Genomic DNA, 13,823 nt, shown 5'->3' on the forward strand with positions numbered 1-13,823 from the left:
TTGAGGGGCCCCTGGTGGAAGGCAGGGACGGGAGGAATGCAAGGGAAACCATACCTGCGGAGGGGCTCTCTGACTCCAGAACTATGTGTGGTGCAGGAAGGATGAAAACAAGAAAGAAAAAGGGGTGGGGGCGACAGCAGTGATTACATTTGCAGGAAACAAGCATGCGCCCCACAGAAAGATGCAAGTCCAGCACCCCACTGCCTGACACAAAATGCCCTCAGTCACGATGGCCCAATTACCATAGGAACCCACTCCAAACCATGATGTGCTCACAGGCGCTGACCTTTGAAAACACAAGGCTCGCATTCACAGCAATGAAGAAACAATTGTTCCTTGACATTCTTATTTTACAGACTAAACAGCAACAGAACTTCACTGTCCAGTGCCTCCTCACTAACTCTCCTTCCCCTTCTTCATGCCTGACGGGGGCTCAGCATGACCCCTCCTCATTAGCAGGCTGGGCTAATTAACAGACCCAGCGGAGGGAGAAGAGATCAGCACTTTTTCCCTCGGTTTTGGTGCTGGGCTAGTGAGAGAACATTTCAGCCCAGAGGTATCTGAGGTGGTAAGAACACTTTTTCTCCCCGGCTGCTTTTCTTCTTTCTGTTAAATGAGTCACATAAACATTTAACACCACCAGGCAACATAGTTATTAGCTTGCCTGGGAAGGCAGGCGGACCTCAATTCAAATCCTAACTCCACCATCCATGGACTCTGTGTCCCTGAGCGAGTTATAAGCCTCAGTTTCTCCATCTGAAGAGTGGGGAGAATGGGATGCCTGCTTCATACGTATTGCTATAAGAATTAAATGATATAACGCATAAGAAACACTTAGCCCAGTGCCTGGCAGAGCTCAGTAAATGTCTGCTCTTATGATCTTCTGCATCATCTCTCGTCTCCATTCTCTATCCTCCATCTAGCCCAGGGGTCGGCCAGCTTTTTCTATAATGAGCCAGGCAGTAAATGTTTTAGGTTCTGCGGCCACATGATCTCAGTGGAGACCATGCAACTCTTCTGTTGCTGCGCAAGAGCAGACATAGATGCTGTGTATATGAGTGAGTGTTCCAATACATTCAATACAGCGAATGGCTATATTCCAATACACCTTTACTTATGGACACAGATCTGAATTTCAAAGAATTCTCATGTGGCATATAATATTGTTTTGACTTCTCTTTCAACCATTTAAAAATGTAAAAGTCATTCATAGTTCATGGGCTGTGCAAAAACAGGCACTGCTGCCTCTGGCCCACGGGTCAAGTTTGCCAACCCCTGATCTGGCCAATGCCTTCACCTCCCTCTCCCTGCGTGCCTCCTCCTGTCTCACCCTGCACAGAGGCAGGGAGGGAGTGACCCAGCAGCTCTCACAGCCCACGGCCCCATTTCAGTGTGTGTCCCCCAAGGACTCGCGAGGGGCCTTCCAGAGGTCAAGCTGAGATTTACAAACGTTTATTGAATACCTTTCTAAGTGCCAGACACGGTCAGTCACCTGTGCTCCAATTTAGTATTTCATTTAGGTGCACAAGTCTGTGACACAGGTAATCATTTCACTTCATGGATGAGGAAACAGAAAAGCCAACTGACGTGCCCAAAGTCACCCAGCTGGGAAACAACTGAGCAGTCAGCCCCGGTCTTTAGAATGACGTACAGTGCGCTGTCCACCATCCACAGCCACCATCGGCCACCAAGGAGAGCCTACATTTCAGGGAGGTGGTGGGCGCCACAAGGTGGCAGAGCTGCATCAGAATCACAGGGAGGCTTGTGAAATCGGACCGCTGGGCTTCACCCCCAGGTTTCTCCCAACTCAGTGATAGGTTAGGTCTGAAAATTTGCATTTTTAACAGGCTCCCGGACGATGCTCAGGCTGATGATCCACAGCCCACACTCTGAGAACCACTGATACAAGCAATACTTGAAAACATTCTTATTCTGGAAAACTAACTGTATTTATTTTTGCTTATTTCCCCCCCCATAAGTCACAATTTTTACATGTTTCAGGTGCATATTCCTTTAGCAGGCCGTCTGTTACATTTCTGCCCTTCCCTTATGGACAATTCACAGGTGCTTGTCTTCTCTTCCCAACCACGTAAGTTGGGACATTTATAGGACTTGATTTGTATTCACATCACTGCAGTGGACAGCTTGTGTGACCAAGGGCAAGGGCTGTTCATCACTTCCATCTGTAACATATAACCCTTACTCCATGTACACCTCACAGGGCTGCTGAAGATCCAGAGAGCAGGCATGTGAAGTATCCTCTAAGTGACCATTTTCTAAGTGTCTAAGTGACACTCTCTGCTGCATCTGCCCAGAGCCCTGGCCCAGAGATTTCCTCATACCTAACAGGTCCCGAAACACCAGGTGACATGTGGTGACGATGGCTCTCATTTCTCATTAGAAAAAGTTATTTCTAATTCACCTTTGTGAGATCTTTCTATCAAATCTATTAGATTTACAAATATACTAGAATGTCAATAGGTGCTGAGTGAGGAACTATTCAATAAAGGATGTGAGCTTTGTACATGGATTTTGGGACACCTTATTTTGCTTCCTCTTTGGTTCTCAGTGGGGTTGGCTACTCAGGTGACACTGATAAACAGATAGGTTATGGAGAACTGAGATGAGTCTGTCCCTCCAAAGGTCTAGGTACCAAAGGGACCACCATGTCAGCCCCAGACCGCCAAATTTAAATGCTGACTATCCTTCTAATTGCATATCCTGAGGCAAATGACTTAGTCTCATTTATAAAAGAGATCTTATCTATCTCTTTTGAGTCACGAGGATCCAGTGGAAATGAGTGGCATAAAGTATGTGCTTAGTAAACAATGAATCCAAAGCATAAGAAAAAAAATTTCCCCAGACAGAAATAAATGAGAGTTGCTGACTTCTGCCATTTGATAAACAGTTTCAAGAACATAATATCCTTAGGGATCAACCTACTTTTCCCTCCTAATTCCAAGTCATTAAAACTGTTCCCCTTACCCTGCCCTTATTAGTTCCCGGGACCCTTCTAAGCATTCCCCTCTCCCTTTAAAGGGGGGCGGTGTGTCCAATGTTCCATCACCCTTCATCTGTTACCTAGTCTTCTCAGCCTGGAAGGGTGGTAGCAGTGCAGGGTCACTGTGTGCCTGAAACAGCATGTGGGATCTTATACACGGAGCCATCAATTATTAACTCTGGGCGAGGAGATTGTCAAAATGCTTCTTACAACAAATGTCAACTGGAGCTCCTGAGGGGAAGAGGGCCCTGGAAAGTTGGATCTTAGGTAGGTTCTGCAGCCCTGAAGAGACCCGAGCCTTCCCAGGAGAAGTAGATTTCTTTCACCTTATCTTTTCCTCCATCTGTTCTTTATACACCACCTTGTCTGGCCTGTGGCCACAGCCCCCTAGTATTTTCTTGTGTGTTATTCTGTGCTAATGTCATTTTGGTCTGTTCTAAATTGTTTTGCTGGTCAGTTTCTTCTTGGAATCTTAGGATAACTTTCTCTGAGAGATTTGATGTGTTCTGGGAGAGTGTCCCAACAGATGAGAGGGGTTAAAAGCAGCTCTAGGAGTGTTTTAAAACTCTCTACTTATGTGTATTTCTTCTTCATGCTGTGTGGTGAAGGACTTAACCTTCCCCAGAAAGATGTCTGGCGTTGCCCTCTGGCTTCTGGGAGCTGATCTCTAAAGCCCTGGATGTCACCTGACGGGCATGTCTCTGTATCACACCAATAATGTGCCTTAGGGTGTCGGCCACATGGGCAGTGGGTAATGCCTACATGATGGAGTCTCAGTAAAACCTCAGGACACAACGGCTCAGGTAAGCTTCTTGCTCGAACAGTCTGAGTAACTGTAGCACCTAAATGGTAGTAACTGCATGTCCTGACTCCACAGGAGAGGACACTGGAAACTGTGGTTCTTCTCCCGGCTGATTTTAACCTGTAATAAACCATACCCACGAGTGTAATAGCTTCCAGTGAGTTCTCTGAGGCCTTCTAGAAGACTATGAAAACTGAGGATGGCTTGCGGAACCCCCTAACCTTGGAGCTGGCATCAGAAGCGACGGTGTTCTCTCACAGGGACTTTTCCCTCCATCTCCTCAGTTGGCTCCAGTTCTCACACGTGGGCTCACAGAAAGTTAGTGCAGGTTAGTGTGGGTAGGAGGTGTCTTTCACTATCCTGGTGTTAATTTTCTCATGACATCTTTTTTGCTACTACTGCCATTTCTGGAGAGCAAATGTGAGACTCCAACTAGAGTTAATGAGTTGACTGCAGGCCCAAGAATCTTTACATCCAAAGCAAACTTGGTCCTCCAGAATCAAGCAAAAGGAGTAGCACCAACTGGCACATAATTAACGAAATGTAAGAGTTGAACTGGGTTTTGGCTTGTGAGTCAAAACACAGACATTGATGGTCTTCAGGCTACACAGGACAGGAAGCTTGGCATCACACCCCCCACCATTCCAGGCTCCCTGTCTCCTCTGGAGTAAAAACTCCTGACCTGGGGACATGGGTAGGGTCACTCTGGACCAACAGGCCAACACCCAGACCTGGCCATGCAACCGTGTCAGGAAGCAGGGATAAGGTAACACCTCTCCCAGGGGCAGGGAGTCAGCACTAAGATTACTGCACTAAATTCTCTCCAGATGGTTCTATTCCAAAAACTAAGGTCCACAGTCAGAGATTAGAAGCTGGTCAGAAAACCACGGCCAGGGATCCAGAGGCAAGCCACCATGTGAGAGCAAGAGTCTGGACAGGGAGTTTAAACCAGGCAATTCCAAAAGCTCCATCTGCCACTGAACCTCTGAGAGCAGCTCCACCCTCCCTTTGTTCATTTGGTTGCAAGTGGCTACCAGATGCATATCTAGACTCCAAATTTCCAAATGCCTATTAGAAACTTCCTCCCAGAAGTCCTTCCCTTGCCAAAAAACTCAACATGTCAAAAAAAAAAAAAAAAAAGGAATTCACCATTCCTTCACCTTCCCTCACGTCCATGAGTGCCAGCCGCTCTCCTGGTCAGCATGGAGCCCACCCTCCACGCTCCTGAGGTGTGCTGTGCTGAGCCCTGCCATTTCCCTCCCCCGAGTCCATGCAGCCTTGGCCCCTGGTCTTCATTCCTGCCACCAGCATGCCAGGCCCAGGCCCTCAGGGCCTCTGACTGAAAGTATGGGAAACCTTTGGGGAACCTCCCGGTCTGCAGTAACTAGAATGGTTACCATTGAAGAGCACCTGCTGTCTGCCAGGCTCTGTGTTAGATGTTGATATGAAAGAGCTCATTGAATCCCAAAAACTCTATTAAGAGCATCCCTGTTTTATAATTGAGAAAATTGACGCTCTCTAAGGCTGAGTAATTTGCTGATATTACAAAGATAGTGGTGGCAGAGCGGAGCCTTGATGGAGGACTGTATGACTCAGGAATGAGAACATGTTTCCCAGGATGAAGGATGAGAGGGTTGGAAATAGGGGGTGTCTCTGAAATGTGGGTGTCAGAGGTCCATTTAAGGAAAGAAATCAGGACACAGTGTGGGAAGCTGGAGCTTCCAGTCTACAGGCAACTTGGAGAGCTGTAGGAATGGAGGAAGAAGGTGGTAAAGGCAGGGAGCAAGGCAGCGGGGCAGACTGAGTGGACGGGGAACAGATGCTGGCCCCGCTGATGCAGGGGTGGATGGTGGGGGGCGGGGAGCAGGACACTGCCTGACATTAGCTATCTGTGCAGATGCTGGGAGTGGGGGGACTCACTGCCTCACACTTGGGCCCCCAGTCCAGCTGGGGCATGGCTGCCTGTCAGCACTGCTGAAAACTGTTTTCACGAGGCTGGTCTGGGCCCAGGGGTGACCAGGACAGGACTGGAGACTGGTGTGGGCCAGGAAGATGTCATCCAGAGGCTCCGATGGAGGGGGCAGACAGGGATGAGCAGGGGCCAGGGAGCCACGAGGACACAGCCAGAGTCAAGAGGCAGCAGGACGCTGGTCAGCGAGCAGTAGGATTCGAGGACAAGATCCCGAAGGTCCAACCTCTAGAGTCACATCCCTGGAACCTCCCCCGCAGTGTCAACTCATTCAGCCCACTGTGCACCCTTACTCAGGATGGGGCTTTTTCCCCTCTATGCAAACCAAGCTTGCTCCTTTGGAACTAGAATGGCTTGGAAGCCAGCTTACCCAAGTCCCTCATACTTCATATGAGCCTGAAACGTGTCACTTAGCCATGGTCAGAAAGCACAGGGGTGGGCCAGGGGCTCGTGCACAGCTCTGCTACCGCAATAAGCTGCACTCTGTCCTCGCCTAATGCTCCCAGAACTACTCTCCCTTCTCCTCCCCCCTCCCCACTTCTCATCACAATCCCCTAGACTCACTTAGTGCCTGGCACAGAAATGATGCTACATAAATGTCTGAATGAATAATCTGGATTCAGTTGATCTCAACTTACAGGGTGAAAATCATCTATTAAGATTAATTTATTGGAAGGTGTAAATGACGGATTGTTATCCCCTAATTATTCAGAGTATTTGCATGTTTAAACATGATTTTTTTTCACACAAATTACCTGTTAGAAACTTATAAGATATAGAATGATTTCAGGGCCAGAGGGAGCTTCCTAAAGTGCCTCAAATAACTGCACAGTGCTGTAGCAAAAGCCTACTACAGACCGCAGGATAGAGGAGCATTTACATTCTGATGATGCCACACTATGCCCACCAGGGGGCGCTCAAGGCCCCCTCACGTCCCATCCTCTCCTTCACCACCAGAGAAAGGACCAGGTGATTGATAGGTCATTTTATTGAGCCATTGGGCTGTAGGATGGTTTTTCTCTTTAACCATCACTTGGGATTCTCTCTTCCTCAAACGTCCTCCAGCTTGGCAGCTGGATATTCCCAGTTAGGCCTGAGGAACAGTTAGACTGTTTTAGGGAGAAATTATTTTGCCTTCACTGCTTGGCCCACCTTTCCTGGAGAAGAAGCTGGCAAGCGGCAGTGGGGCAAGCGTGAGGTGTGGGCCCAGAAATCCAGGGCCAAGAAGCGACTTTTGAGTTTCGGTGCCGGAGGCTACTCACTCCTTCCCTGAGCCGAGGGAGAAAGCTCTCCACAGGGACCAGCATGACCAGAATGGGGCTTGTGCTCAAACCCCAGCCTGGCCTCGTCCCTGGACACCTGCCTGGACACCTGTTATAGGTGGCTGGCACAGAAGGGAAGTCAGTTCCCAGGATGCTGGGCACTGACTGTCGCCATCCCATACAATTCCCTTCCCACAACATACTGCTCCCCACTGTACCGACAAGCTTTCATGCCCGACGCCCTTTCCTCTCTGCTCCCTAGGGAGCAGTCATCATCCTGATCTTTTCTCCCTGCATTGCCTTCCTTCTAGAAGGCAACTTCCATACTCTACAGCTCTCAAATGTGGTCCTGGCACCAGCATCATCAGTATGACCTGGGAACCTGTCAGAAATGCAAAACCTCCGACGCCACCCCGGGCCTATAAGTGGGAATCATAAGTTCTGAAGCTCTGCCCTGGGGGCCCAGCAACCTGTGTTTTTACTCCAGGTGATTCTGATGCAACTCAAGTGTGAGAACCATGCACACTGCCCTACAGAGTGGGGAGGGGCTGCCCCACCCTGTACTAGCAGAGCCTGTAGAACCTCTAGGTCAGCGCTTCCCAGCTCCCGGGACACTTGGGCTGTGGAGAGCCCTCTCCAGAGAGGCTGAAATAATCACATCTTCCAAAATTACAGAGCACTTTAGAACAAGCTTGGAAACCATCTTGCCCAAGTCCCTCAGACTTTAAATGTGCTTCAAAGGTGTGACTTACCCAAGGTCAGAAAGCACTCCCCAAGGCAGCGCATGAGGGGCCCACGCCTGACTCTGCTGGTGCAACAAATGCAGCTCGCTCCAGGTGTGGTGCACAACACTTGCCGAATTTCATCCTCACAGTAATGCCATGAGGCAGGTGCAGTAATCAATCCCATCCTACCAATGAGGTTACTAGGGCTGAGAGACTAAATGCCTCATCCAAGGTGGCACAGCCAACAGGTAGTGAAGGACTTGAACACAGATCTATCAGGTTCCAAAGTCCTAGGTTTAAACTTCAACACCATGTCTAGACGCTCAGGCTTCCGAAGGGAGGGGTCAGGGTGGGAAGGTGGGCTTCAGGTGGACTTCTTTCACCTCCCTTTGCTCCTGGTTTGCACTGGCCTCAGAACTGCACTTTGAACCTACTTCCTCGGCTGCCAGGTCATTCCCCCAGGCCCAAGCCTGCCGCACCCCCGCTTTCCTGGGAGCCAGGTCAGCCAGCTGCCGGCACTTCTCAGTGTCCCCTGGCTGCTTCCCAGCCCCAGCCCTGCCTGGTCCTCAGAGACACCTAACCACTAGCCCATCTCCCCAGTCCCTTTTCACGCCCCCAAGCCATCTTTGTGTTCACCAGCACGGTCTGCAAAGCCACCAACCCTGTAGCAAAGTTTCTGCTCGACTGTTCCATCAAAAGCTGAACTAAAGTGGTGGTTGCTGCTGTGTCTTTGCCTGAATCAAGTGAGTACCTGTCAGTTCAGGGCATCGATTGCCACCCATCACAGATGGAACAAGGAGCTGACTGACCCAGGGGCCCCTGGGAGAATCAAGAAGCAGCTGACGAATCCATGCCCTTCCCATGTGGCTTTGGCCACCTGCCCCTAGCTGCAGGGGTAGCGCACCTGGTTTACTTTCCTGTTGTGGGGCTTCCTGAGGGCTCACAGGGCTACTGCTTGGGGTGTCCCTGTAGGAGGACGAGGCCCGGAGAGTCACGGCTCCCTTCCCAGTGCAGACTTTTGTAGGATCCATATCTGAAAGGGAAACATCCAAAAAAGAGCCCTGAATCCAAGGCTCCTAATGAATTAAGCAACAGTCAGCTAGCAACTTGTTAAAGCTGGGGAATGAGATGAACCTGGTTAGAGCCACACACAGTCTTATGGCGAATGCAGATAAATCTGTGGGTGGTGGAGAGGAACAAACCACATTTTCAGAGGTTTACCGCCCATCATGAGGTTAGGGAAAACGGAGGCTACTGTGAGTTCTGAGTAAATGTATGAGTTGTAATATCAGCTGAAAACATTTCAAAATGAAAGTGGGTTTATTTCTTTTATTAAATGAAGTTTAGCTTGGTGAACAGGCATCTGACCAATTAGTAAGGCACAGTTCAAGAAAGGATTTAGGACAGACTTCTCAAGCTTCCAGATGAGCTGTCTTATAAAAGACCAAGCTGGCAATATCAGGAACAGCACTGCTTCTCGCACTTCTCCAAGGGGAAAAGGAAAAGAAAGTCTGTATCAGCAAGTCAAAGCCACTGAAACGACGAGGCGGGACGTGCTGCCTGGGGAGAGAGCATGTGAGTGAGAGAGCCTCACATTCCAAACTTAATGAAGAAAAGTCACACCAAAGAGAATGGCCAGAAACACTACACCCTTCCACGAACAGTATTCGCCGCACCCCAGCGGAGCCGTCCCTGCATCCTGACCTCTCCTGCAGTTGACAGTGGCTTAATAACAGACCCAGGTCACCTTTCGGAATTCCACCGAGAAGGATTTAAAAATAGGCTTCAAAAGAGCTCATGCTCATCCTCCAGGAAATCAGTCACAGGAGGCAAGAAGCCGATGCAGACCACACAGTCCTGGAAGGCACACGTGCTAAGTGTTTCTGCGCAGCTGAGCTGAACTGAATTCCACAGTTCATTTTTTCAAATTGCTCGCAGCACAGCCGGGATCTTTGACCTAAAATCACCAAGCCTGGGTTGTGGGGTAAAGTGTGAGGTGGACGTGGGACAGGACGCGGGCTCAGACGTCCAACGCATCCCCACACCTGGGCCAGGTGGAGAGAAGCAAGGCCCCTTTGCTCCTTCTTTCCACCCTAGCAGCCTCCTTTCCAACAACTTAGAGCAGTCCTCCCTGTTACAGAAAAGCACAGATCTGCCCCACCGAACACGAAGCATGAAAGCACAATGTGTGGCAGAGCGGGCTGAGCCTCTGACTCGTCCAACCCTATCAAAAGGATGAGTGACTGACGTCACAAAACAGCTGGGAAAACTGATCCATAGCTCACGGCCTTCTCACAAGGAAGAGGGGCAAGGTGACAAATCCAGCCCACTCATGGGTCTCTGAATGCACGGCCAGACTTGCCCACCTCCTAAAAGCACCACTGGGACAAAGGGTCACCCGGGCCACACTTGTCCTGCTTCGTACAGAAGGCAGCTATGAGCTGGAGCTGACACCTGAACCTTATCCCTTCTTGCAGAGGAGAAGCAGGAAGTGGCTGCAGGTGAAGGTCGGGTCGGGAGGGAGTGCTCTGAGAAACGGCCCAGCGAGCTTCACGGAGGTACAGCTATCTAGGTTTGGCAGCTGCTTCAAGTTCAGCCCAATTCAGAGGTTCCCTGGGCGGCCACATTAATTCTCGGGGAGACTGGAATTCTAAATGAAGTACTGGAAGCTGGAAACTTCTAGGGAGAGCCCAAGAAGCCCATGTACCTCAGACCCATACCAGATTAAATGTTTAGCCTCTGGGCTGACCCCTGTCCTAACGAGAGGCGGGGGGCCAGGTATCTGTCAGTTTGTCTCCAGGCTGGCTGGCTCACAGGAACACACACACACACACACACACACACATACCCCCCGAAGAAGAAAAGAAACCACCCGAGGAAGTGAGAGGAAATGGCTCCTAAACATGCAAGGATTAAGCCTCCAAGTCTTTGTTAGATGGAAAGAAGGAAGCAAAACCATGCATGATCTGCTAACAATTAAAAAAAAGAAACCAACCCAAGGAGAGGTACCTGGAGGGAATACTAGGCCTGAAGAGCTTTTCACTGTCTTCACAGGAATTATTTTAACAGCGGAAATAGAGCGTGCGCGTAAAGGGTCGGCAGCTGCTGCAAACACAAAAGGGTAAATGGTGCCTCCAGAAAGAACATTCGGGAAACACTCAGGCAGTTGAGGAACTGGGCAAGGACAATAGGAGGAAGTTGCCCACATGAAGCGAACACTAGAAAGAGCAGTAGACACAGTAATTTGAATTAACCTGCTTTCTCTGTTTAGAGTTCGGTGCCAGGACGACAGAACCCTCCCTCCAACCGTCACCCACATGCAGTTGGTCAGTGTCTGTGCCTCCTGCCACACCAGGAACTTGCCAAGATTTAGAGACGCAGATGGCCTGGCAAACAGAGGAAGGGGAGAGCAATCAGGACCAAAGTGGCTCCCAAAGAATGTTGGGGTGTCTGTGCTGGGGGGAGGGCTCCAGGAAGGAGAGCCATGGCTCAGGCCCCAGGGGAGTGGAGGAAGGGAAGGGACGCATCTGTGAGGGTCATCGCAGCTGCTTCCCCAGAATCTTAACTTCTGGGGTCCTGTGCCTGCTCCTCTCTGAGCACCCACATGTGCAGCCCAAGGTCCTGACACCCAACTGAGCTTCCAGAGAGCTGGGGTAACTTTCCTGGAATGTGGCAAGGGCTGCTGTCTCTCCAATGGCAACAAATAAAGAGAGATGCGAGCTCAGGTGCTGTGTGCCAACGCCACTCCAATGAGCAACACTCGGAGGTCTTTTGGCCTCAGATCCATGTAATAACTGGGGGAGGGGCGGGGGGAGCAGGGCTGTTTAGGAAGCAAGATGGTCACTGATGAATTAGCATTGTGCTGACAAGCCCATCGAGGGGACAGGAGGCAGGGAGGAGCCTCCGCAATAGCTGGTTCACCTTGCAGTCCCTCATGCTGCTATTTCATAGGGCACACAGCAATCGTGTGGCTGTCAGTAACTGAGTTGATCATATCAATGCTACCTGTCTGGAGATACAAACGTGCTTTTACGACAACCCTGTGGACTGCTCTTTATGACCAGCTGGGAGATTGGCTGAGTGGGAGGGTTTTGTTATGCTACCATTTTCAGAAGAAGAAGCAGGAGGCTCAGAGAGCTGCTCAGACTCCCCTAGCTCCCAGGGGAAGAGGCTGAGACTAGAGCTCAGCTGGGCTGGCCCTGGGTTCAGCGGCCAACTCAGGCCACCACGATGACCTTCAGGTTACATCTGCCTCCTCTCTCCACCCAAAAGTGAGTCTTACTGAAGAGAGGGTGGAATTGGCCTCCATCTGCCACCCTCGCCCTGCACCCCTGAAGTCTCTTCTTTCAGTGAATTCATAGGGATGGTGTCGATGGCCCCACAGGTGTTAAAAGCACCAGAGTCCCAACCTCTCCTGTGCTCCTCATTGGATGATTAAACCCTCCCCTGGAGCCACTCCACAGGCACCTTCAACATCCCTACGTGCAACTTAGCTGAGATCGTCCAGGACCCCAAGAACACAGCCCTGTACCACGAGTGGAGAAGGGCAGCGGGCAGGGAGGTAAGGAACATGCCCCAACCCAGCCACCCCTGTGCCCCGTCCCTTCTGCTCTCTATGCCTCCCCTGTTCAGCTCTCCAACTTTACCCTTGGCCTTGTATCAAAAGGGATACTTGGCAAAACCAGATAAAAAGTACAAAAGCCCAACATTGCAAACTCTGAAATTACTTAAATAAATACCCAATGATAGGACTTTGGCCCTCCCTCTTTGGTACCACAACATGCAGTGGGATGGAGGCAGAGAGAGTCCCTGGAACCCAGAATCTGAAGCAGGAATAATACTGCAGATCGTGCAATTCCTCTGTTTTCTAGAAATGGGAGTTCACACTCATGAGGACAAAGGCCTCCTAGGGATGCATGTGAGTGGCAGAACTGGGACTTGAACCTGCATCTTGTCACCCCAACTCACACCACACTGCAGAAGTGACGTGGGCACTTAGCTCTCTGGTCAGCCTCGAGACACCCGGATGAGAGACCACAGGGCAAATGGGACCTCAAAGGTCATCTTATCCGTCATTCATGTCACACTTAAGTTTTTCATCCTAAAGCTTTTAAAAACTGAAAAGATGAAAGGATGTGTATAAAACTAATGCCACTGGAATCATTTACTTCAGCAATTCAGGCTCTTGTCTCAGGGTCAAGGCTGTGAAGGTGAAATGCCGGGTAAGGGAAATTTCAGGCTGAAAAACGCCACATGCATGAGGCATGAGGTACGCCTCGGCCTGTGTGTTTGGGAGCTGGGGACCGTTTTCAGTAAGTCACCTCTGATTCCTGAGATGCAAGAACATGCTCACTTTTTCCGAAAGTCAGTCTGGGAAATGGGTGTCCCACTCAAGGCCCGATAGGACCAGTGACCAGTCCCACCAGGCGAGTGGTCCAGGCCCACCGAACATCCTCTGCTCCTCCTAGAAACGTTTTCCAGTACCAAGCCGGGCTTCCCTTTCAAAGCCTTACCTTTGTCCTGTCCATTGCTGCCTGGTGCCAACCCGTTCACCACGGCTTTAGAGGCGCCAACGTCACATTCTGAAAGAAAGACAAAAGGCACGAGGCTGAAGATGAGGTCTCCCTCCCCAGCAGATACTGAGTCCCACACAGTGTGAGGCGCTGGGGACACGCAGGCTTCCGCAGGCCTGGGCACGGGCCCCTCCGGCGTCTTGGGAGAATTCTGAGAGCCGTGTGCGGCCTGAAGCAGGAGAGAAGGCAAAGCTGTTTGGGGATGGAAGTATGTGGTGGGTGATATAAATTCTCCTGCCTTCTTGCTATGGCTTCATTTTGGACATTTAAAAAAATCTGCTTAATTCCCTCAAAATGGCGTCTCCTGCCTGACAAAGGCTTATCTGCCCATTCAAAGTCCAGCTCACACGCACCGCCGTGCAATCAGACTGAGAGTCGGGCAACTGAAAGCTCAGGCTCCGTGACCCTTTTCTTTGCCCCATCCTATGTCCAGTCATCAGCAAAACCATGCTGTCGCTCCCTGGACACTGCCCTCCTCACCCGCCCACTGT

The 13,823-nt window shown here is 50.4% G+C and overlaps 1 protein-coding gene across 50 annotated transcripts in view; it reads right to left on the bottom strand.

Moving 5' to 3' along the window:
- The window catches only part of SORBS1 (sorbin and SH3 domain containing 1), a 226,724-nt gene that overhangs the window by 99,301 nt on the left and 113,600 nt on the right, over positions 1–13,823 (bottom strand). For 35 of the 50 annotated variants that reach the window (XM_045853930.1, XM_045853881.1, XM_045853882.1 and 32 more), the window contains 3 exons: positions 13,273–13,341; positions 10,769–10,864; positions 8,664–8,792 (listed from right to left, as the gene is read on the bottom strand). In XM_045853930.1, coding sequence (XP_045709886.1) covers positions 8,664–8,792; positions 10,769–10,864; positions 13,273–13,341 — 294 coding nt within the window. Of the gene's footprint in view, positions 1–54; positions 188–8,663; positions 8,793–10,768; positions 10,865–11,013; positions 11,146–13,272; positions 13,342–13,823 lie in introns of those variants that run through there. The other 15 variants (XM_045853928.1, XM_045853929.1, XM_045853931.1 and 12 more) reach the window with 6 other exon arrangements.

The sequence above is a fragment of the Phyllostomus hastatus genome, unplaced genomic scaffold (assembly GCF_019186645.2).
Source record: "Phyllostomus hastatus isolate PE091 unplaced genomic scaffold, TTU_PhHast_1.1 phas_scaffold_1066, whole genome shotgun sequence".
Taxonomy (NCBI): Eukaryota; Metazoa; Chordata; class Mammalia; order Chiroptera; family Phyllostomidae; genus Phyllostomus; species Phyllostomus hastatus.